Source organism: Lathyrus oleraceus, chromosome 4, assembly GCF_024323335.1.
Source record: "Lathyrus oleraceus cultivar Zhongwan6 chromosome 4, CAAS_Psat_ZW6_1.0, whole genome shotgun sequence".
Lineage (NCBI taxonomy): Eukaryota > Viridiplantae > Streptophyta > Magnoliopsida > Fabales > Fabaceae > Lathyrus > Lathyrus oleraceus.
In genome coordinates, this window is record NC_066582.1 from 360,837,392 (window position 1) to 360,862,821 (window position 25,430).

The following is a 25,430-nucleotide window of genomic DNA, read 5'->3' on the forward strand; positions in this document are numbered from 1 at the left end:
CGTTAGAATCTAGTTTTTATTTCCTTCGTTTTAATTTGTTGTTTAATTGAAGAATCCAAGAACAAATCCTACCGGCTTGTGGTGGAGTGTTCAAGACTACTGTTTAACTTATTCAGGTTCTTTAATTATTATTTAATGCTTTGTTTTATTATTTATTTATATTATCTGCCTGGGATGAGTCTGTTTATGCATGATAAGTATTTTAGTTTGTTTAGCATGTCTGGCTAATTCGCTTAGATATCGGTATGTAAAGTAAGCGGAATAAGGGATCAGGACTAAGTCGGTTTAACTAAGTTTAAAATTAAAATCACTCTTTTTACGGTCTCAATTTACAGGTTTAATAACAAAGGTTTTTACGAAAGTAAAAGACATAAAGAAGTTAAAATCAATAGAGCGAGAGTTTGAGGTTTTAACTGGACAGTGTAAACTAGACATTAATTCTAGATCAGGGCGAGAGCAAGTTTTAGAGTTAATTAAATTCCGATCTTTTCCAAAAAGTATTTTTAAAGATTGAATGTGAGGACGAGAGTTAAGCATTCGAATTTAATTATATAACCTAAGTCAACAGAGCGAGAGTTTGAGATAAGGGTGTTTAAACGGTCAGTGTTTTCTTGAAAAGAGTTTCTATGGATTGTATTGCTTTCAAAAAGTGGTTTTTGACTTAATTATAAGTGACAGCTACATTAACATAAAATCATGGTTTATTCAACAGAGCGAGAGTTTGAGATAAAACTTTTAATCAATAAAGTCAACTGAAAAGATTTATTTTAAAACCAAGAGACCGACAAAGGATTGATTCCCTAATTACGACGAACTACATACCGATATCCGCTTTATTAATATTTAATCTAGATCTTAGTTTAGTTTTTAGCTTTTTCTCAAACAATCAAACATTATCCACCTTAGCTTTACGAAGTAACCTTAGATAACGGTATATCGATTCATAAGTCCCTGTGGGATCGATATCTTTTAAAACTACGCGATAGAACTGTGCACTTGCAGTTTGTACCCCATTCTCGACTCACGAAGTCGAGCGATCAAGTTTTTGGCGCCGTTGCCGGGGACTTTTATTTAATCGATATCGTAACTCTTCCGTTACGCTGTAGAGACTAAGGTTTCTTTTTCTTCTATTCTTTCTTTCGTTGATTTGTATGCCACGCACTCGCTCACAAGGCGAACCGCTCTATTTACGAATCAACGATATCGAACTATATCTCCGAGTCCTACGATGAATCCGGGAATATCGTGCTGCAAACAATCTCCCTCCTGTAGAATTTCCTGATTTCAAAAACATTTTTCCTTCGATAACCGAGATGGCAGAACCAGCTCGTGCTCTTAGAGATTACGCCGCTCCATCACAAGATGAGCCGCATTCAAGTATTGCTCCACCCGCAATCGAAGCAAACAACTTTGAACTTAAACCTTCGTTGTTGCAGGCAGTGCAACAGAACCAATTCTCTGGAAATCCTACCGGGGATCCAAACCTTCATTTATCCGTATTTGTCCAATTTGCTGATACTGTTAAGGCTAATGGTGTCACTTCAGAGGCAATTCGACTTCGTCTTTTTCCTTTCTCATTAAGAGATAGCGCTAGAAGATGGCTTCAGTCTCTCCCTTCCAACTCTGTCACCACATGGAACGAGTTGAAGAAAGTTTTTCTTGCCCGATACTTTCCGCCAAGCAAAACAGCTATGTTAAGAGCCCAGATAAACGGATTTAAACAGAAAGACAACGAGTCTCTTTTCGAAGCATGGGAAAGATACAAAGACATGATGAGACTTTGCCCACACCATGGTTTGGAAGACTGGTTAGTAATTCACACATTTTATAATGGTTTCTTGTACAACACAAGGTTAACAATAGACGCCGCTGCAGGTGGTGCATTAATGAACAAACCTTATGCTGATGCTTACCAGCTTATCGAGAGCATGGCCCAAAACCACTATCAGTGGGGAACCGAACGAACAATGGTGGAAAAGCCTCAAACGAAAACTGGCATGTACGAGATAAGTAACCTTGATCACGTCAATGCAAAAGTGGACGCTTTGGTCCAGAAAATTGAAAGTTTAAACGTATCACCTCCAGCCGCCGTGGCTGCTGTAACTCAGAATTGCGAGGTCTGTGGAATCCAAGGTCACACTCCTACGGATTGTCAACTCTTGACAGGAATCCAAGCAGAGCAAGTCAACTCTTGAGGTAGATATACTACTCACCTATATCCTTAGTGATGGACAATGAGTCTTTCATGCTTATTATAGGGTTAACCCCTCACTAGCATGTTGAAGCTATCCTCACATGGTGGATTTGTGGTTTTAGGTTGAGTTTCCTCCCTTGGATAACAAAAGACCTTAAGGCTTTTGGACCAATCAATTCACCAACTTGTTTTGAGATTTTTACCCCGAACTACGAGATTTTGATCCTAATCTTTTTTAAGATGGTACGTAGGCAATGGGTTTATCCATTCAAACACAAATCATAAATAACTTGTATATTCTTTTCTCATCTCTTCAATCATGTTTGCACAAACAAATTTTTCACAAAATACCAACCTTACAACAAGTGTGAAAAGGGTTCCCTAGGAGTACCTATGATGCTTTGGGTGCTTAACACCTTCCCATTGCATAACCAACCCCCTTACCCCAATCTCTGACATTTTTACTAGTTTTTGATTCGATAAAACTATTAGGTTTTTGTTCGCTTTCTAACCATTCTTTTGGATAAATAGAAGTGCGGTGGCGACTCGACTTGTATGGTTTACCTTGGATTTAGTCAATATGTCTAATGGTAACGAATACCCCGCTACAATATGCATTAGCATTGGGATCATACCTTATCATCCTCCTTACCCCTCATTCATTGGGTTTGCATTGGGAGAGATCACCAAACACCATTTGGTTGTATCTTACTTTGTATTTTATCATCTTTACTAACTAAAATACCAAAAATATATCTTAGCATTTGTCTAACTCTTTTGTAGGTAAGGCACATGATCATCTTTGATCCATCAAGCTCATATTTAGGGTTTAAGACCCTCATGGATAAGAGCACAATCAAGATTGGTCTAAAATGGATTTATACATCATATATGAGTCCCTATGATCTTTACATGTTATTTTGGTCAAGAAAGCATCAAGAGTTTGGATTTGGTTTGCCTTGGAAACCCTAGTTAATTTGGGTATCTTGTGTAACTTCTTCACCAAGCTTCTTCAACCTTTGATCAAATACTTCAAGGGATACTTAAAATTCCATTATCTTATGCGTATATGATCTCCCATGAGTCCCAAAAGTCAAGAGAATTGCAAGCTAGCAAGTTGGTTGATGGTGGTTGACCAAAGGATTTCATCTGATCAAAACTGGGGTCCCCTAGACCCTATCTCCTACAATGTTTATCATATGAAAATACTTACAAGAGAAAAGTTACTCTAAATAACATTACAAACAACTTTCATGTTAAGTTCTAGAGCTAGTTTTTCTTGGAAAGTCATTTTTTATGTTGAAAGATTATAGGTCATTTTGTCTAAACCCTAATTTAGAGGTCAACTTCCCAAGGCCATAACTTGCTCAATTTTATGAGATGAAGGATTTCCAAGTTGTAAAATCAATTTCAAGGTATCTAATTCAACTTTTATGTTTGTATGAAGAGCTAATTCAACTTTTATGAGCATGTGATATGAGGATACATTATAGGTCATTTTGGACCAATACCATTGAACAAGTGATTTTCCTAAACTTCAAAAATGCATAACTCATTCATATTAAATCCAAATGAGGTCAAATTGTGACTATTTTGAAGGACTTTAAAATATCTATGACATTTATGAATACACTTTTCTCATTTGAAGCTCACACAAAAAGTTAGCCAAGATAGAATAAGTGAACATATGGCTTGACACTAGAATTTTTTTTGATATGTTAAAATTTCCAAACTTCCACCTCAAAATTCACCATGATACAAGCTTCAAATGGAAAAGTGTTAAACATAAGAGTTGTTCCTATTGATCTAAAATTTCCAAAAAAGTCCAATTTCATCCATTTTGGATAAGATTTGAATGGTCTGCGCATGGCTTGAACATGGCATCATCATTTGGCAAAATAAAAACTTCAAACAACTGTGTACAATTGCCTTGCATTCCAAGTTGATTTCAGACTCATTCACACTTGATTATGGACCTAAAAGAGTGACTTCATGGGCCTGTACACGCCCATGCAAGCATGCATCATCCATTGCCAAATTTGGAAATTCAATTTGAAGGTGCAAATAACATGTGATTCAACTATAAATAGAAGCCTCTAGGTTCATAATTGAGGATCCCCTCGCGTTAGTTTTGCTCTAAGACCCCAAACCCTTCCATTTGAAAGGATAATCCTGAGAATTTTCTTTGAAAATTGAGTTTGAATCTCATTGTTTTGAGATTCAAAACTCCATGGATCCAAAGCCTTTGTTTGATTCTAATCTACTTCTGCAAGCTTCCTGAGTGAGATCAAGCACGAATCAAAGCAAGAGCAAGCAAATTCTGACCTGCATTGAAGGTATTTTCCACAAATTTTATCTCTTTGATTCTCACTAAATTCTCCATAATTCTCTTGGTTCCTTAGTTGTCTGAAGTCCTACCAATGTAGGCAAGAAGATTGAGTTGCTTTGAGGTCAAATCGAAGCAACTCATATCATGCACCTCAAATTTCAACTCCATGTATCTCTCAATATACTTGGAGTTAGGATAAGTTAAGGTCAAATTCGTGCTCAGAGCCACATGTTGTCTGAAGTCCTTCTTTTTTATTTGAGTGATGGTTATGATTGGACCAGTCCGATGAGGTCGCCTGAGAAGGTGACCGGAGATTTGCTTCGGTGGTGAGTTGGCAAGGTCCAGAGCCACATGATCTATTCAATTTGTTTTAATCACGAGCGTTGGTTTTGATTACTTGTTTTGAATTACACGCTTTTTCTGATTATTTGAATTTCATTTTAATTGTGTTATTTTCATTAATTTATTTTAATTTTAATATTGATCCAAAAAATATGAGAGCTTCACCAATTTTTTTAAAATAAAATCCTCTTTCATTTTCTAAAAAAAATGATTTTTTGGATCATTATTAATATTTTTCATGATTTAATTGATTTTGTGAATATTTTTAATTGTTTAAAAATAGTTTTAAGTTTTCAAAACTTATGAAATTTTTTCTCCAAGGTCCTTTGACCTTGTTTGACCTATGATAAATCTCATGGCCATTTCTTTGGTGTTTTGATGGGGTTTTAGGAAATTTACCAACCATTATTTAATTTAATGCATATTTTGATTATTTTTAATTTTTTAAATGTCAAATAAATTGTGTAGAGCCATTTTAATTGACTTGTGTTGTTGGGCCTTGGTCAAGGTTGATTTGATTTTGTTAGGTTAAGATCATTGGATTTAGGGGATTAATGAAATGTACATTTCATCTTCCAAAATGAACGAATGATCTTAATTTGGTAAAAGTCCTCCTTTGACCAATTTGTGTTGATTCCATTCCCCCTCCCTCTTCATCTCATCCTCATTCTTTATTCATTCATATCATGGACATATGATATCTCTATATCCTAAGGCTAGTTGATTGCAAAATCAACAAGAGTATGAATGAGATTAGGTCCACCACTTTACATATTCTTTTTGTGTGTGATATGTTTCATGAGCATAGTCCATTATACTATGCTCTAACATGCATTAACACCAAAATTCTATTGTCCGACCTCAAATAGTTGTGACTTCTACATAAGTCCAATTACGATTGCTTAACATAACGCTAAATTTGTGACACAAAAAGGAATAGCATTCTAGTAAGTGAGATTGTAAGTCTCCCCTCTTTCATGGTATTATGTGGAAACTTGACCTTTTTTCCTTCCTTTGGAAGATGTCTTGGCTCAAGGAATAATGCTTGTGATAAGTGGGTTGAGTGTTCTCCAAAGAATGATTTAAACAAAAAAACAAAGCAAAAGCAACACTAACTTCTAATTAGCTAACAACTAACATTTAATTTCAAGTCATTTACTTTTATGCACTTTAAATTTTAAGCTTTTATTCATTTGCCATTATTCATACCATTTAATTTGTTTACTTTAATGCCATTTTCACTTTGCCCACTTGGGCCATATTTTATGATATTGTCTTTGTATATACTTGGTTGTTTGTGTGGTCTTTTGACCTTAATGTACATAATAAGAACAAAAACCCTAAAAAATAATTTGTGTGGACTATTGGTTTGATCTGAGACTATTGGACTTAGAATCTAGGCAACACTCCCTATGCAAAGGACTTGGCCAATGCCAACTTTCATAAAACCAAGTACTTGTGAAAAAAACATTCACCTGATACAATGTTGAAGATTCATTTGAGTTCATCTGCAACATGATCATATTGAAGCTGTTATTTTGAACATGTGTCTTATGCCATCTTTGAAGCCATCTGATACATGGGAAATTTTTAAGAAGATCATGAAGTTGCTAAGCTTGGATGTGGCTATCTTTATTTGATGCCTTGCTCTTCATCTTGCTATTTGCGTATTGATATTGCTTGATTCTAAAGTCCAAGGGAAATTTGGGTTTCTATATGACATTCTTGTCTATTGGATTGCAGCCCATTGGTCAGACCTTTTCAACTTTTAACTTTTAATTTTTGCTTAGGATTAGTCTCTTCATCTCTTCCCCACTTCTTTAATTTCAAATCTCTCCCTCCTTTTAAAATCTTCTTTGCTTGTGTTTTTTAACTTAGACCATATTGCAAATTAGAAACTTTGGCCTTATGTCGTTGCATTTTAAAACTCTTTTCTTAATCAAACTTGTAAATGAACATAACTATACTTGACTAAAAATTTTAAAAACCAAAAAGAACTAACACCCGTTCAAACCTTTTTAGGCCTTTTGTGCCTTTGTTAAACTTAAACTTTTGTTAAAAGCAATGCATCCACTTTGAAATTGTTATCACGAACTACGAGGTTTTGATCCCTCATTTTATGTTGGTATGTAGCCACAAGTCCGAAGGTCTTGTCAAACACAAAAATATAACTAATGAATTCTTTTCTCATCCATCCACTCTATTTATTACAAACATCTTTTGTACAAAAATACACATGCATACAAAAAAGGGCTCCCTAGGAGTACCTAGGACACTTTGGGTGTTAACGCCTTCCCTTTGTGTAACCAACCCCCTTACCTGTAATCTCTGCCATTTTATTAGTTTTGATTTGAAATCTTCTTATCTTTTGGGTTTTATTCGTACTTTTCCCTTTTCCCTTGGAAACAATAAAAGCACGGTGGCGACTCTGGTTTTATTGATGTCTAGCTTATCCATAGCTTGATGGTCATGAATTTACCGCTACACGGGTCAATCAAGTATAAATATTACTCATAATATTCATACTTATTTCTTGCCTTGCCTTAAATTCGAAGTTAAATTTATTTCACTGCACGTTCGTAATTTTAATTAAATCGCTTGTTATGTTTAATTTTCAACCCATCACTTTATTGTTTACTATGACCATGTCCAACTAATCTACTGATGCTGGAATGTGAGGACCGTCGATTCGACGATACTCAATTTGTTATTTCTTTAGGATTACTATCAGGGTTATTTTGGTTTTTATCTCAAATTTTCAGAAATTAAATTGGACAGATTACTACGAGAGTAGGATCGTAAATACGCGGGGTAAGATCGAAATTCGTCAGGTACCTAAGATAAAATTGTTAAGTTTTTGATTAATAAACACCGCGAGAGCACTTTGTTAATTAATTAGGAGAAGTTGATATTTCTAGAAAGTGATTTTAAAACTATTTTTAGACACGTTTAGCAGTTTAGAATCCGGTTATCCGAGTGAAAGTCGGGAACCCTTTAAAGTCAAAATTTCCAACCAAAATTATTATTTTTACTAAGCAACAGAATCTAATTTCTAAAAAAGGATTTCACTATTTTAATGCAAAGCGCATCGGGCAAGCAAGAGCGGACGGTCTAATTTAGAGAGTAAAACCTGGTTTCGAATACGCGAGAGTGACGATTCCTTTTTAATTAGTTCTTTTACAAGGAAGAACATATTGTCCCGTAAGTAGTTCTACTTAGGAATAGTAAGTGTACTATTGATCGATGAGATCCATATCCCGGTATTATATTTATGAATTTATTCAAGTCCATTATTTTTACTTTATTGTTCCTATTCCCAATCTTTTACAACCACCTTAGATAAACACCGTAGCAATAGAAAATGGTAGATTGACCATTAGGTCTCCGTGGATTCGATAACCTTTTATATTACTCAGATACACTCCGTATACTTGCGGAAAATATCCATCAGCATGGTTCACTGTTTTTAAAACAAAGGATATGAGGCTTAAAATTCAAATTTTAACCCACCCCATTCTCCATGACAACCTTATGTTCTACATTCAGCTAATTCTACACAACATTCAATTTCTAAGAGAGTTTAAAGGTGAAGATGTTATGGTTTGAGAATCCATTATGTTTTTTTGCTTGAGGTGACAGTTACCTACTTTTTGTTTGGTATTCATACAAGTTGGTTCTTGTTCTTTCTTTTGTTTATAATTTTTGGTAATCCTCCTTTTTTACTTTCCTTCTTTTCTGCTTTTTATCCCTAATTTTTTCCTGGACTACTTTTATTCCATCCAACGGGATGCCCTAATTTTTGCCTAAGTCACTTTTCAGTCCAACGGGTGACACTCTTTCCTCCGACAATGACATGCGTTTTTAATGTGGCGTCACATATTCTTAACTTACTGGTGCCATGAGTTTGTTATATGTTATAGATCTCACTGAACCTTTACAAAGGGATCATTTATGCCTTATGAGGGAATCATGATGGACCCGTACAAAGGGATCGTTATTGCGTTAACATTCTATTTTGTTGGACTCTTACAAAGATATCCTTGTCGTCTTATTAGAAAATCTTGTTGGACATTTACAAAAGGATTTTTGACGCCTTATCATGCTATCTTGCTTGACGCTTACAAAGGGGTCATTATCGCCTTATCAGCCTATCACGATGGACCCTTACGAAAGGATCCTTACCGCCTTATTAGTGTCTTTTGTTGGACCTCTACAAACAAATCCTTATTGTCTTATATGGTTATCTTGTTGGACCTTTACAAACAGATTCTTGTTGTCTTATTAAATTATCTTATTGGACCAATATACAAGGATCCTTGCAGCCTTATTAAACTTTTTTGTTGGACCCTTACAAGGGGATCCTTGTCACCTTCTCCGACTATCTTGCTAGACCTTACGAGGGATCCTTGTCACCTTATTAGACAATCTTATTGGATATTGAGAATGAGTCATTGCAGCCTTATTCAGCTATTCTACTTAACTTTGATAAATAGTCATTTCTGCCTCAATAGACTATTCACTTAGAAGTCCTGATAAGAAACACACCTTTGAAACTATACCCTAATACTACAAATAATACAAGATCGATAACGCTAAGAATCTTATGACTTTTACAAATACAATTAGATAAAATATTATGATTTTTATTGCAATCTTATATTTTAAGATATCAGTACCCATCTCAATGTTACAATTGAATAGAATGTTATAATTGGATAGAATCTTTCAATTTTAACTACAATTTTATTACATTTCATTATCTTATTATTCTCCTCCGATTTTATACAACACACTAACCTTGACTACCTTTCTAAAGACAAGCAACCCAATCTTTACTTTTGAAAGAGGTTGAAACATCGTCGTCTCATCATGTTATTTAAGCTACATGTCTTTTAAAGAGAGAATATTATTCAATGATCAACGGTAAAATAGTCATCGTAAATAAATAATTTTTGCTTTTCTAAATAGACTTTTTACCATTCTACCCCATTTTTGAAATTAAAATTCCAAAATACTCTATTTTAAAAAAAAAATCTTAAGACTCCCCTTTTTAAGAAGAGACCGTCCAATCAATGAACGAGTGCATACTGCATTTGTAATCATGAAGGAGCTCGTCCAATCAATAGACGAGTGCATGCTTAAAAAAATAATAAAATATTTAATCTTCGGCCAATGAATAATCGAACTTTTTCATAATTGCAAAAAACAGTGTACACTCTTCTATTGGATGGACGAGTCCCTTTTTAAAAGAGATATTTTAAATCTTTATTTTCAAAGTGAAATAATTTGAGATTTTAATTTTAAATATGGACTAGAAAAGTAAAAATGTCTTCTAAATACAACATTTTGACAAGTTAAAGACATGTGATTACAAGTTGAAGACACACAGAGTACACGTGTTGGTTATTCACATTCACACAAAAACAGATTAGGCGCGCGCATAAACACTTGTTTTCACATCAACAATGGCGTACCCTTTCTCTTCCACCTTCAACATTCCCTTAACTCGCCTCCCTTTCTTCCATCGCACCACAATACCTCCTTCTCGAATTTTCTGCTTCTCAAAGAACCACAACCTCCTAAAGGACCAACCCGATGAAACTTCAGCGACTATAAGTGTGAGGTTAATGAAGCAATTGAAGAGTGTGGTTCCTATCCTAATTGCCTCCACCATTCAGTTGAGTTTTCTCTTTCCTTTGCTCGATTCGGTTCCTTATGTGTCTTCTCCTGCTGCCAAGGCTATTCTTTATTCGCCAGATACCAAGGTTCCCAGAACTGGTGAAGTTGCTCTTAGGAGAGCCATTCCTGCAAACTCTAACATGAAGGCTATACAGGTTACCACCGCAAATACTTATGTAACACCGACACCCTCTGATAAAAGGGAACACCTGTACCCACATTATGTGATTAAGTTTAATTTATTTATTTTTTTAAAATTATGATCGGTGTCGTCGTGTCAGTCCCGGGTAATCGTGTTTGGTGCTTCATAGCTTATGTCTCTATTCCCTTTTCTGTTGTGCTTCATTCTATATATAAGATCCACACTAATTAACTAATCTATAAATAACTGACAAACTGTATTACAACTGATATTGATTCAGGAGACTCTTGAAGATATTTCTTATCTGTTGAGAATTCCACAAAGAAAACCTTATGGAACAATGGATGGGAATGTCAAGAAAGTTTTGAAGGTATTCATAATCTCTTTTTTTGGGTTCTATTTATCATACTTTAATACCACCTTAGATCCCATGGTTTAAGTATTCTAGATGCATGGTATGAAATGATGAAGAGAATTAGAAAATATGTAAACCATAGGATTCATATTCAATTTGTATTCAAAATTAACACTCGGATGTTATGAAAGCTGACATCCATGAAAAAAGAGAGAGAAATTGTATAACTCTTGTATTCATGATATGCAATTGTGAGAAAGTTAAAAGTAAAAGATTACATCAAAGCCCATTTATAGACATCCACTAACTACTAACAAGTACTCCTCATTATCAACTAACTATATCTTAATACTCGAGTTCAAGGAAAATTTTACAGCACTGTTGTAAGACTTTCTTTCATGGTGATAAAGAGGTGAAAAGAAAGTACACTCTCTGGTCATTATTATAAGTAACAAAAAAAAAAGTTTAGGTTCATTGAATAATTGATGTATCTGGTATATAATAATGATCAGATACATCATTTATTCAAGATATCTAAAAGCTTTTTTTTCTTCTTATAATAGTAGATGCAAAATCACTGATTCTTAGGTGTTATTTCCTTTCTAAAGTTTGACGGATCTGTTATTTAATTTAATTAATGAAAAATATTTTTAACTTATTAAGCATTATACTTGTGCAACTTGATGGTCTTTCAAGCTTCCATTACATCTTTAAAGCCTTGGTGTGTCGTTTTTGTTGATAGAAAGATATGCGAATGCAACTTGAGTAATTTAAAACTTTACCATTTACTTGCAAAGTTTCCAATATTTATAAATTTTGTTTGGCGATATCCTTTTTGTTGTGTCATATTGACACAAGGACTTCAAATGTTGACAAGTTCCTTCCTTATTTTAGATAGCGGTAGATGAAAAGGATTCTATATTGGCAAGTATACCAGCAGAACTGAAGGAAAAGGCTTCTTTGGTGCATGCAACTCTAATAGATGGAAAGGTATTTTGGAAAATACACCTTTGATTATATCATTATTTGTATGTATATCATTTAAGTTCCAACTCTTCTTTCTACTAACATAAATGACATTAACATTTCAACCAAGTCGCATATGCTTATGATGATTTCAATTGTTTAACTTTGGGGCTATGGCCATACATAAGATGATTGTTCTTGTATTACAATGTAGCGGGAATTTTCTATTGGTTATGTTTCTCATATATAGCTGATGTACCTTGTGCTTGTAAGTAATTTAGGCTTTATGCCTTTTGCTTTGACATTTCACCGAATATATAATAATTATAACATTTACTACTAATAATTACAAATTAAGGGGAGCAACCAATTCCTGATTTGTCTAACCTATTCTAAGAAAGATGATAAATATAATTACACATTAATATTATTTCTTGATTGACGCCTCCCTCAAATTGTTGTGGCTCATCAATGAGCTAACAAGAAAATGATAGCATTGGCGCAAACATTCTTGGTAAGATTAGGTGCAATTTGAAACTGAGTATTGACGTGAAGAAGTGATATAATTTGGTCATCATAGGTGTCACAACAGGTTGGATGACAATCGACTTCAATATGCTTGACGTGTTCATAAAAAAACATGATGAGAGGTTCCCTTCAAGTAGCAAATTATAAGATGAACCACTGCCAAATGAAGATGACGAGAAGAATGCATAAATTGACTTACTTTTTGAACAACAAAAGACATGTTAGGGGAGGTAATAGTCTAGTAGTTAAGGCTACCAACACGCCGCCAATATAATAATGGATTAGGCAAAAGATCCACCAGGTTAGCCGATTGGAGCTCGGTCATAGAAATCAAATTTGTGACATACTTGTATAGATGGAGGAAAATGCCCTTGGGTGTAGATTGAACCTCAAGACCAAGAAAATTATGCAGATTACCGTGATCTCTCATATGAATGAGGCTTGTAAGTGTTGTTTAACTCTCTGAATAGAAGCATTATCAAAACAAATAATAACCGTATCATCAACATACAAAAGAACCAGCATAAGGTACATCATAGAAAATAACATTTTTCACATCCATTTGATGAAGATATTGCCATTAGAAGCAGCATAGAGAATAACATTCTTCACATCCATTTGATGAAGATACTATTTGATGTAGATACTGCCCATTAGATGCAACTGTAGAGATTACAGTGCAAATAGTTGTCTTTTTGGCAACTGGTGGACATGTCTTGTCATAATCAATTCTATATTCCTATTTGTTTCATAAAGTCGAGCCTTGTAACGGTTGAGGGATCCATCTGAATTCAATTTCACAAAATATACTCGTTTACCGTTTATGGGTTTGACATCAGGAGGACAAGATACAATATCTCATGTGAAATTTTCTTGGAGAGTTTGAAGCTTTAACATCCTATAAGTAACAAGTAGGAATGGATATGCTAGAGAGTGAGACAATCAGAGAAGTATACGAGAAATCATACATATCTAATGAATATCTATATACGAGAAATCATACATATCTAATGAATATCTATATATCTAATGAATATCTATATGGTGCTTGAGATATTTGACTAGAAAATCGCAGTTCATTCAATACAGGCTGAAGTGATGGTTCAACGTCCGGAAAGGGGTGGAAATGTGATGTCTGCGCTGTCTGAGACATATATTAGCTGGTTTATAACGTCTGACACATATATTAGCTGGTTTATAACGTTTTATAGATTGAGGCATAATAGAAAAATTTGGAAAAATAGCAGTATCATTCTTGGAAGGAGAAAGACGAATTGATTATAAATAAATGTTACATTCTGAAAAATATTGAAGTGATAGTTATTAGTTAGTGACATCATAACATACAAAATCTTTATATGAGTGACTCTACCCATGAATACACATTGAGAGTCTTCAAGCACACGTCTTTCTAACAAAGGAAGGTGGACAAAACATACACACCAAAAAGTGTGTAAATCATTATAATCAGACTGAGTTTTAAAAAGATGAGAGAAAGTAGATCAATAACCATTAAAGGAAGACGATTGATCAAGAAGAAGACAACCGGAGAAAGAATGATAGAAAGATGGATCAAGTGGTGGGCCTTGACAGTGGGCCCAAACCAAAGGTTTGGAGGGTTTACAAGAGAAGTAAAAGAATAAAAGAATAAAAGAAATAATCATAGGAGTTTGTTAGAGTTATTATAGGAATTAGTTATTACAGAAGTTTGTTATTTTAATTAGGTGGGTTTGTTTCGATAAAATAGGAATAAGCTTGTGGCTATAAAAGAGGACAAAAAGGTAGGATTTAGGTATCAAGGAAATCAATTAGGATTCACCATCTTGGTGAGGGAAGCACTGTGTGCTTAGGGGCTGATTGGTATTCACCATCAGTTGTTAATTTCATTATTATTTTACAATCGATTCATTCTTTTATTATTCCATTCAATTATTCTTTATTTCTCCCATATATTCATATAAGAACCTAACAATTGGTCCGACCTACCGGATCAAAAAAATCACCACCACACCGAAATTGTAGATGCCACGAAAGCCCAAGATGGGGGATCGTATGGACGCGTTGGAAACACAGATGGTTGACGTCGAAACACAGATGGTGGACGTCAAAGCAACACTGCAGACGTTAGCTCAACAGATGCAACAACAAAGCGCTGTTCTCTCTGATTTATGCAAACAGATCGGTCAGAAGAATACGAATCAGGAGAGTGGGGGTCCCATGGGTGAGTCTTCGCATGAGGAATCACGTTTGTCAGGGAAGAAGGTGAAATTGCCATTATTCGAAGGAGACGATCCTGTTGCATGGATCACACGAGCTGAGATCTATTTTGATGTGCAGAATACGACTGATGAGATGCGAGTGAAGTTGGCACGTCTGAGTATGGAAGGTTCTACAATACACTGGTTTAACCTTTTGATGGAAACAGAGGACAATCTGTCCTGGGAAAAGTTGAAAAAGGGTCTGATTACGCGCTATGGAGGAAGACGTCTGGAAAATCCTTTTGAGGAATTATCCACGTTGAAACAGAGGGGTAGTGTAGAAGAATTTGTGGAAGCTTTTGAGCTTTTGTCGTCACAAGTGGGAAGACTTCCAGAGGAACAATATCTGGGTTATTTTATGAGTGGTTTGAAGCCACAAATTCGTCGTAGGGTTCGGACTTTCAATCCTCTGAATCGGATGCAGATGATGCGTATTGCAAAAGACGTAGAGGAAGAGTTGAGAGAAAATGATGATGACGCGGGCAGATATGGTAGCAAAAAAGGAGGGCAGGATCGATGGGGCCGTAGTGATTGGGCTGGGCCAACTTTTCGGAACAGGAACGGGTCAAATCTGAAAGAGACAAGTCGTTCCAGTTGGGCCAATCCGACTCAGAAAACAAGATCAAGTGGATCTAACACGCTGTCTACGACGTCGTTAGCTTCAACTGGGAAAAAGGGTGAGAATGATTCGCGACCTGAAAAAGGGAAAGGGATTCGCAACATTCGCAACGACGAGATGGATGAGAGAAGGGCGAAGGTGCTGTGTTTCAAGTGCGGTGGAAAGTATCACCCTACTCTCCATAAGTGTCCTGAGAGATCCTTACGAGTATTGATTTTGGGTGAAGGAGAAACTCTTAACGATGAAGGTGAAATCGTATCTATGGAAGAAGTGCAAACTGATGAGGAAGAGGGGGAGGAGGTAGAATGTCAATCCATGGGTGTGTTGGGAAGTATGAGTGGAAATCGTACCATGAAAATTGAGGGAAAAATTGAAAATGTGGATGTGTTAGTGTTGATCGATAGTGGTGCGAGCCACAATTTCATCTCCCCTCAAATAACAAATGCGTTGGGGTTAGAAATCACTCCTGACCCTGCCAGGAGCATCAAACTTGGAGATGGACATTGGGTGAATTCTCAAGGGGTGTGCAAAGGAATTGTAATAAAGATGGGTTCTGTGAAAGTAGTCATTGATGCGTTGGTACTGGATCTGGGAGGTTTGGATATAGTATTGGGAGTCTCGTGGCTGAGCACACTAGGAAAGGTAATAATGGATTGGAAGGTGTTGTCTATGCAGTTCATGTATGAGGGGCAGATGGTTAAGGTGTTGGGTCAAGGTAGCAGGCAAGAGGAGCATAGTTATCTGAACTCCTTTTTGGATGACAAGCAGAATAGGATGGGAACTGAATGGTGGGGATCTCAGCATCACCAATTGGAAGCTGGCGAGATCTCTGTGCCAACAGAAGTAATTGCGATTCTGGAACAATTTCCTGCAGTTTTTAAAGATCAAATTCAGCTGCCTCCGGAGAGATCTCAAGTGCACCATATCAAATTATTTCCAAATCATGGAACAATCAATGTTAGGCCCTACCGGTATCCTCACCATCAGAAGGAGGAGATTGAGAAACAAGTGACTGAACTGTTGGAGGCAGGAGTGGTCAGACCCAGTATGAGCGCTTTCTCTAGTCCGGTGATTTTGGTAAAAAAGAAAGATAAAAGTTGGAGAATGTGTGTGGATTACAGAGCGCTTAACAAAGCTACAGTTCCGGATAAGTACCCTATTCCCATCGTAGACGAATTATTGGATGAATTATACGGCTCGACTGTTTTTTCGAAGATTGACCTTACGTCCGGTTATCATCAAATCAGGGTGCATGAAGATGATATTCCCAAAACAACTTTTAGAACTCACAATGGCCACTATGAGTATCTCGTGATGCCATTTGGGTTAATGAATGCTCCAGCCACGTTCCAAGCAACCATGAATGATATTTTTAGGCCCTTTTTGAGGAAATTTGTCCTAGTTTTTTTTGACGATATTCTCATATACAGTAAGAACATTCAAGAGCATCAAAAGCACTTATGTCAGGTTCTTTCTGTTTTACTTGAGAACTGCTTTATTGCAAATCAAGCTAAGTGTAAGTTTGGGTGTAAGCAGATTGACTACTTGGGGCACATTATCTCAGGTAAAGGGGTAGCAGTAGATCCTGCGAAAGTAAGGTGCATTTTGGATTGGCCAGAACCAAAGAATGTAAAACGAGTTCGTGGATTTTTGGGACTTACTGGGTACTATAGAAAATTTATTAAGGATTATGGCAAAGTGGCCAAGCCTTTGACTGAGCTGACCAAGAAGGATAACTTTGCGTGGGGAACAGAGGCAAATGCAGCTTTTCAATTGATGAAGATTATCATGACTTCACCCCCTGTTTTGGTATTACCTAATTTTTCTCTACCCTTTGAAGTGGAATGTGACGCAGCTGGTAGAGGTATCGGAGCAGTGTTAATGCAGCAAAGGAAACCTGTAGCCTTTTTCAGCAAAGCATTATCTCAAGGCAATTTAGCAAAGTCGGTGTATGAAAAAGAGCTTATGGCCTTGGTATTGTGCATCCAGCATTGGCGACACTACTTGTTGGGAAAGCAATTCACAGTATACACGGATCACAAGAGTCTAAAACACTTCCTGCAGCAGAGAATAACTTCCCCAGACCAGCAGTGTTGGTTGGCTAAGTTGCTTGGCTATCAATTTGAGGTGAAGTACAAACCAGGGAGGGATAACAAAGCTGCTGATGCTCTATCCAGACGTGATGACGATGCTGAATTGGGTACCTTGATTTCGTACCCGCAATGGACCGATAGCAAAAAAAATTTAGATGAGGTGAAAGATGATCCAGAAATTCAGGACATGATACAAACCGTGTTGTCTGCTCCTGATTCTAAGCCAGACTATTCTGTTAAGCAAGGTGTGTTGTTTTATCATGGCAGGCTGGTTCTTTCTCCTAAGTCCCCATCTATCCCTCTACTGTTGGAGGAATTTCATTGCACTCCTACTGGTGGACATTCAGGTTTCTTGAGAACTTATCGGAAGCTGGCGGATAATTTATATTGGCTGGGAATGCAGAAGTCGGTGAGAGAATTTGTGCGTGCTTGTGATATCTGTCAAAGACAAAAGTATGCGGCCACTACTCCCGGAGGTTTGCTGCAACCTCTCCCCATTCCTAATGGTATTTGGGAGGATCTTTCGCTAGATTTCATTACGGGTTTGCCTAAGTCTAAGGGTTATGAGGCTGTACTGGTGGTTGTGGATAGGTTGTCTAAGTACAGTCACTTCATATTGCTTAAGCATCCTTACACAGCTAAGTCCATTGCTGAATTGTTTGTAAAAGAAATAGTGCGGCTTCATGGAATTCCAAAGTCCCTTATCAGTGACAGGGATCCCTTATTCGTGAGCCATTTTTGGGTGGAATTATTTAAACTGCAGGGCACTAAATTGCAGATGAGTTCTGCCTACCATCCAGAAACGGATGGGCAAACGGAAGTGATAAATAGATGTCTGGAAAGCTATTTGAGATGTTTTGCTTCAGATCAACCCAAAACTTGGTCAACTTGGCTTTCGTGGGCTGAGTTTTGGTACAATACCACCTATCATGTGTCGATTGGGAGAACTCCGTTTGAAGTGGTTTATGGAAGGCATCCTCCTAGTATTCTGCGGTTTTTATCAAATGAGACTAAGGTGGCTGCGGTGGCATTAGAGCTAAGTGAGAGAGATGAGGCTCTAACACAACTTAAATCACACCTACAAAGAGCGCAAGAACAGATGGCGAGCTATGCTAACAAGAAGAGAAGAGATGTGCGTTTTCAGGTGGGTGAATGGGTTTTTTTGAAATTAAGACCTCACAGACAGCAGTCAGTGGTTAAACGGATCAATAAAAAATTAGCGGCACGTTTTTATGGGCCTTTCAAAGTCATAGCTAAGGTTGGAGAAGTGGCATATAGGCTACAACTGCCTGATCAGTCCAGGATCCATCCAGTTTTTCATGTATCACTATTGAAGAAAGCAGTGGGAGACTATCAGGTTCTAGGCGAACTTCCCAAAGATTTGGAACTCACAGATGACAGTGAGGTGTACCCAGAGAAGGTCATGGGCTCTAGGGTGACTATGAAGGGAGGAGTGACTGTGCAGCAAAGTCTCATTAAATGGAGGCACAAGACATGGGAGGATGTGACATGGGAGGATAATGCAGTGTTGCAGGGTCAATTTCCAGATTTTTGCCTTGAGGACAAGGCCGTTTCTATGGAGGCGGGAGTTGATAGAAAGATGGATCAAGTGGTGGGCCTTGACAGTGGGCCCAAACCAAAGGTTTGGAGGGTTTACAAGAGAAGTAAAAGAATAAAAGAATAAAAGAAATAATCATAGGAGTTTGTTAGAGTTATTATAGGAATTAGTTATTACAGAAGTTTGTTATTTTAATTAGGTGGGTTTGTTTCGATAAAATAGGAATAAGCTTGTGGCTATAAAAGAGGACAGAAAGGTAGGATTTAGGTATCAAGGAAATCAATTAGGATTCACCATCTTGGTGAGGGAAGCACTGTGTGCTTAGGGGCTGATTGGTATTCACCATCAGTTGTTAATTTCATTATTATTTTACAATCGATTCATTCTTTTATTATTCCATTCAATTATTCTTTATTTCTCCCATATATTCATATAAGAACCTAACAAAGAACCTCCACCCAAAGTCATAATGGTGCATGCTTGAAGAAGTAAGATGTGCGTCTTGTCAAGTAAATGACAATTCTTGCATTCTGATATCACATTTTATTGGGGTATTGGGACAAGATCACGAAATAAAGTGAAACCAATAACCGAAATAAAGTGAAACCAATAATCGTGGAAGGAAGACAATTGATTAAGTGAAACCAATAATCGTGGAAGGAAGACAATTGATTAAGAAGGCACTGTAGAAAGAGCCTCCATCCAAAATCAGGATGGTACAAACGCTTATAGAAGTAAGGTGTGCGTCTTGTCAAGCAAATGACAATTCTTATATTCTTCCATCCCATTTTGTTGGGGATATCGAAGCTATGAAATCACACATATTAGCAACAAACAGGATCATGAAAAAATGAAATTGAACTTGAACTAAACCGGAACCATAGTTGAACCAAAAAAAAGAAATTGAACCAAACAGGGCCAAGAGAGATGCGACCAATAAAACTCAAGCAAGAGTCATGAGTGATGAATTACGAAACGGAATGAAAACTGAGCAACGGAAAAAAAGAGAAGACGAGATGATGCAGGGAACCTCCAACCACAAGGTTTTCCAACTCAAGAACCATGTACAGAAAAACACGCAGCAATGCAGAGGGCGCGATGAAGGAACGAGGCTACGGACAAGAAAACTTGCACACAGGTCACGAACATGCACGTACTAGGAAGAACCTAATGTACAAGATGCAAGCCAAAATGAAGCAAAAACTCAAAACCCTGATTTGGGTTCGTCACCAAACTGATATCATGTAAGAAATTTTGGCTTGATGCCTTTTGTTTTGACGTTTCACTGAATATACAATAGTTACAACATTTACAACTAATCATATTAAAGCGACCAAATCAATTCTTGGTTTGTCCAAGAAATATGATAAATATAATTACACATTGATATTATTTCCTAATTGACTGATGCTAGATAAATGATTCAGTGGTCTTTGTTTATTTGCACTTCTTTTCAGATCACTGGGCTCCTTACTTTTTTGGGGGGACTAATCATCAACAGTGTTATATAATTCACGCATTATGAGAAATTGGTAGTTTTTATCAAATGTAGAAGCTACCAGAATGATATCTGTATTTTACAGGGGGGTTTGCAAGTTCTCCTTCAATCTATTAAGGAACAGGATGCGGATAAAGTGTCAGTGAACCTTCAATCTACACTGGATATTGTGGCAGAGCTAGAGACATTACAGGTGATGCAAACCAGATAAAATGATGTTATCTTGAAATCAAGAGTAGTTAATTTCATTTTTCCATTAAAGTGACTGAATCTATGTAACAATATGACACCATGTCCATAATCTGAACTTGATATTGTGACAACAGGCACCAGGACTATCTTTTCTCTTGCCGGGGCAGTACATGCAATATCCACGGTTAGTGGCTCCTATTAAAAATTCATGTCAGTTACTATGTTGATGTAGTTTATAATGGATCTTCTTACACATTTCATATCCCCACCTGGTGGCCCTTTAGATCTTGAACATACAATTATCATTTGATATGAGGCAAGCATAAAAAATGATTAGACGTTTAATCATTCGTATTACAATTCTTTCGAAAAAAAAAAAAAATAGAACATGGGGGGAAAACCAACATTTTCCTAATTCCTTTGTAGGCTTTCAGGGAGAGGAACTGTTGAGTTCATCGTTGAGAAAGGAGATGGATCAACATTTTCTCCAGTTGGTGGAGAAGAGAGAAAAACTGCCACCATTCAGGTAAAACTCACTCCATAACTTGTTCTTTATGATTAGCTGCTGGTTGTTGATTTGATAGGCCAATTCTCTTAAATGATCCATAAACATTAAGAAAAGGTCAATATTAAAGAACACTCCCTCCGTTCCAAAATAAGTGTCTCTAAGGTTTTTCAGTTTTATTAACAAGTGTTTCAATTTTACAATATATGAATTAATAAGTTTTTCCATTTTACAATTTTTTTCCAAGAAGTTGGGATTGTGTCATGTGATAGTTGCTGAATTGTGGGGAGTGTTGGAAGGTTTAGTAGTTGCGAAGAGATTAGGTGCGAGACCCATAGAAATAAATGTTGATTCCATTGATGAAGTTAATGGTATTAAAAACCATAAGGTTGTTAACCCCATTGGCAGAGCGTTGATGAGCAAAATTCGAGAATACTATGAGCTTGATTGGGATATTGAGGTCCGGCATGTGTTTAGGGAAGATAATTATTGTGCTGATGCTCATGCTAAAAGAGGTATGGAGCTTCCTGAAGATTACTGTTTCTTTGATTCTTGTCCTCCTTGGATGAGACATCTCGTGGATGCTGATCTGTTGGGAACTCCGGTTTCTCGATTCGTTGTGGTTTGTGTACCAAAAAAAATAAAACAGTCGTCATAAATGCATTGTGTGTTATAATGAATTGAAAGTGATGAACACAATATTTACCTTGGGGTAAAATAGAAATAAATTTATTAATGTTGTATTGAAAAAATAAAGCGATGCTTATTTTGGAAAATTTTCCATTGCTAAAATGACATTTATTTTGGAAAAATGGGAGTATAACATAACTTCAAGTATGTAGTTCCCTGAATGGTGCATTGATAATTTAGTGTCCGTAGATATTATATTGAAACTAACTGACAGTTAATTTCTTCTCAGGTTGTTATAGATGGATATTCGGCTCCATTAACTGCAGGGAATTTCGCAAAACTGGTAAGGTAGTGGAACAGTACTTCAGCCTTGTGAACTTAGTATGGCAATTACTTCCCAGTATCCCGTGTATATCACTCTAGGTTTTCCTCGCCTGGCATGGTTTATCCACGTTCTGTCAGATTTCCAAGTTCACTGAGTGAACTAAATCAGCGATGTTCTTTTTTTTTTACTTGAATGGTTTATCATCAATGGCTAATGTCTCAATCCATTACTGTCTTATTATTTATCTGGAATTTTTCATGTATCATTGTGGGTATATCCGTCATTTTTTGTTTTTCTTATGAAAATTACTTATTTTGCTTTTGGTTTGATAGTTAAAATAGAGAAAAAAGAATGGCTTCCACATGGATTAACTGGAATGCATGGATTGTCAAGTTGAGAATTAATATTCATAACACAGTCCAAAGTGATTATAATGAGCAAGTCAAATTCTAAAACAAACGTTGGAAATATAAGGAAGTATGGTTTTCAGCTATGGAAAATTGGGAATGAGATTGTGTTGCCAATTGGAACATTCTGTTTTTTCTGTAAAAAATATATTGTTTAGAATGTGAATATGAAGCTGTACAATGCGGTATTTTTCATGTTTTAAAGTTTTGTTTTAATCATCTAGATAGTTTGATTTACACACCTCCCACTTATTAACGTATTTTGAAGCTATATCTATCTAATGTGGTCTCTCACCACACTCAGTCACATATCCTATAGGTGATGGATGGAACATATAATGGCATAAAGCTCAACTGTTCCAATCAAGCTATTCTCTCGGAAAATAGATTAGATAAGAGCAGTGGTTACAGTGTTCCCTTGGAAATAATGCCAACCGGACAATTTGAGCCCCTGTATAAAACAGCTTTAAGTGTACAGGTATGTTTTTGTTTTATTTCATCGCATCTTTTGCAGCACACTTTACTGACATTTATAGTCATGTTCTCATTTATTTTCTCATGTATGTGTCTTTTGGAAGGACGGAGAACTGCCAGTTCTGCCTCTATCTGTATATGGAGCAGTTGCTATGGCTCATAATGAAGCCTCTGAGGAGTATTCATCACCTTATCAGTTTTTCTTTTATCTCTATGATAAACGAAACGTAAGTGCAATCCACCACTTTCCCTGCTACACGCATTATATTTGGTTTCTTAAGCATTTGTTATACAAAATAATAGTGAAAGTTGGAAGCAGAATTTAATGAGCGGATGCAGTATCTTTTACAAAACTAGAATGCGTCCTTTTTTTGTTTTGTTTTCTTTTTCGTATTTGTTAAAGCTTAGTTAGTATTCTTTTTAATCTTATCCTCTGTTGTAGGCTGGCTTGGGAGGGATATCATTTGAAGAAGGGCAATTTTCAGTTTTTGGGTAAGCCGTGTGTTAGTATTGTATAATCTGCCAAGTAATCAACTTTGAAATTTAACATTTTTTTTTCTCTTTAATCTTTTTGTTGTTTATTTTCTGGTACTATGCACTATGCAGATATACCACCATTGGGAGAGATATTCTCCCCCAGATAAAAACCGGTGATATCATTCGTTCGGCAAAGCTGATTGAAGGCCAAGACCGCCTTGTATTACCAAAGGAAAGTTGAGTCTTACGGTGCTATCTGAGCAGGTAAAAACATTTCATTCTTTGTAATATGTATGCTGTTTGGTATCAGCCTGATTTTCCAGAAGCAGGCTGTGTTGTAAATTAGAATTGTTATAATATTATGATTCAAGATTTAAATTACACTTTTTCATTGTGGAAAATAGATTTCTTGAAGAGAAGTTATATTTTATTTTATACCCTAACTAAATTAGCTTCAGTAAGAAAATACAAGTGCATTTCTTCCCATTCCATATTAATCAATATTCAAATCAGATTACTCAAGATTTTAACTTTATAATTTTTATACCTCCTTCAATATTTAACATTTTTGACTGGAAGATACGAAAAAGTTTAATCAGATTTAAACTTTATATTTAATTATTGTATTTCCCTACCACAACAATCAAGATTCAAGTCATTCTACAGGAGGTGTCTTTGATTACATGGATCAACAGATACCCTAAAGATCGCCCATATTACTCTAAAGATTGATTATTTACCTTAATAGTTTGGTTTATAATTTTTTTGTCTCCTTCCTCTCTAACTGTTGTACTACTAGTATTTTTTATCTGGTCTACTAAATTTATCAACGATTCGAAGTACATCTCCAAAAGGTAATCGGATCCACTCCACCCTTATGAGAGGAGACAGATAGAGACGAAGAAGACGGAAGAGAGTTTGGGTGGAGAGGATCTAAGTCCCTCAAGCTAGTTTCATAAAATATAGTGTCTTGCAATCGTGCAATAAAATTTTCTTTAAATACAATTCAGATATTGGATTGAGTTGTTCTGTAAATACAATTCAGATGATAAAAAATTACAGAGATATTTGATAGGTTTGAACCTGCAATTTTTCATTTTTCAACACTTGTGTGTGTGAGAGTTTCACTTCTAGGTTCATAACAACAAAAAATAGTGAATTGAACCTCTCTAGAAATCCAGATTATATTGAATTGCTCTGTAAGTACAACTTGGATGAAAAAAGATTGCAGATATTTGATATGTTGAGCCGCAGTTTTGATCCCACAATTTTTCACTTTTCAACACTTCATGTGTGTGAGATTTTCACCGCTAGACTCATTAACAACAACAAAGAAAATAGTGAATTGAACCTCACTATGGAACCAAATTGAACTAGGCCGAGAAGATATTTATAGGAAGTGTTTGAACCAATAAATGTGTTGTGCCTTGTAGAGTAGTTCTTATGTTAGATGTTGCTTGTTCACTACAAACAAATTTGATTAAAAATCAAGTTTGCTCGACAATGAAGGAAGTAATAATATTGTCGTTGCTGTTGCTGATTCTTCAGTGGAAAAGAAAACCTCAGGAGAAGATTGTGTCTAACTGTCTACAATATTTTTTTAAAAGAGGAGTCACTATCTAACAATTGGTATCTAGAGCCATCCTCGGGTTCTCTTTGATCACATAATGCAGTTTTGTTTGTTTGTTTGAATGCAAACCGTTTGAGTTAATTAATATCCATCAAGATTTTCTTTTCTTTTCTGTTTTATCAATTCATATTTTTTGCAATGAACACAAATTTGAATTATGCACCACCATCAATTCTATGGTTTGACCGTTTCTAAGATCATTGGGCATAGCTAATGGAGAAATTGTTGT

The 25,430-nt window shown here is 36.1% G+C and overlaps 1 protein-coding gene and 1 pseudogene across 1 annotated transcript; one reads left to right on the top strand and one right to left on the bottom strand.

Annotated features, from left to right (window-relative positions):
• Window positions 1-1,698: 1,698 nt before the first annotated feature.
• On the bottom strand, window positions 1,699-1,798 carry LOC127077252 (uncharacterized; annotated as a pseudogene).
• Window positions 1,799-10,233: 8,435 nt separating this feature from the next.
• LOC127075464 (peptidyl-prolyl cis-trans isomerase CYP37, chloroplastic) lies at window positions 10,234-24,006 on the top strand. The gene is made up of 11 exons (XM_051016929.1): window positions 10,234-10,699; window positions 10,967-11,056; window positions 11,936-12,031; window positions 20,647-20,754; window positions 20,888-20,937; window positions 21,180-21,279; window positions 22,178-22,231; window positions 22,940-23,098; window positions 23,199-23,321; window positions 23,537-23,586; window positions 23,701-24,006. The coding sequence occupies exons 1-11, from the start codon at window positions 10,331-10,333 to the stop codon at window positions 23,810-23,812; spliced, it is 1,311 nt and encodes a 436-aa protein (XP_050872886.1). The 5' UTR covers window positions 10,234-10,330; the 3' UTR covers window positions 23,813-24,006.
• Window positions 24,007-25,430: the final 1,424 nt, after the last annotated feature.

What these genes read in the sequence shown, in the direction of transcription:
- LOC127075464 (XM_051016929.1), top strand. Translation starts at nt 10,331, where the DNA reads ATGGCGTACCCTTTCTCTTCCACCTTCAACATTCCCTTAACTCGCCTC. An exon ending in ATGTCAAGAAAGTTTTGAAG is followed by an intron (nt 11,057 to 11,935) that starts GTATTCATAATC and finishes TCCTTATTTTAG; the next exon opens with ATAGCGGTAGATGAAAAGGA. An exon ending in AAACAGCTTTAAGTGTACAG is followed by an intron (nt 23,099 to 23,198) that starts GTATGTTTTTGT and finishes GTCTTTTGGAAG; the next exon opens with GACGGAGAACTGCCAGTTCT.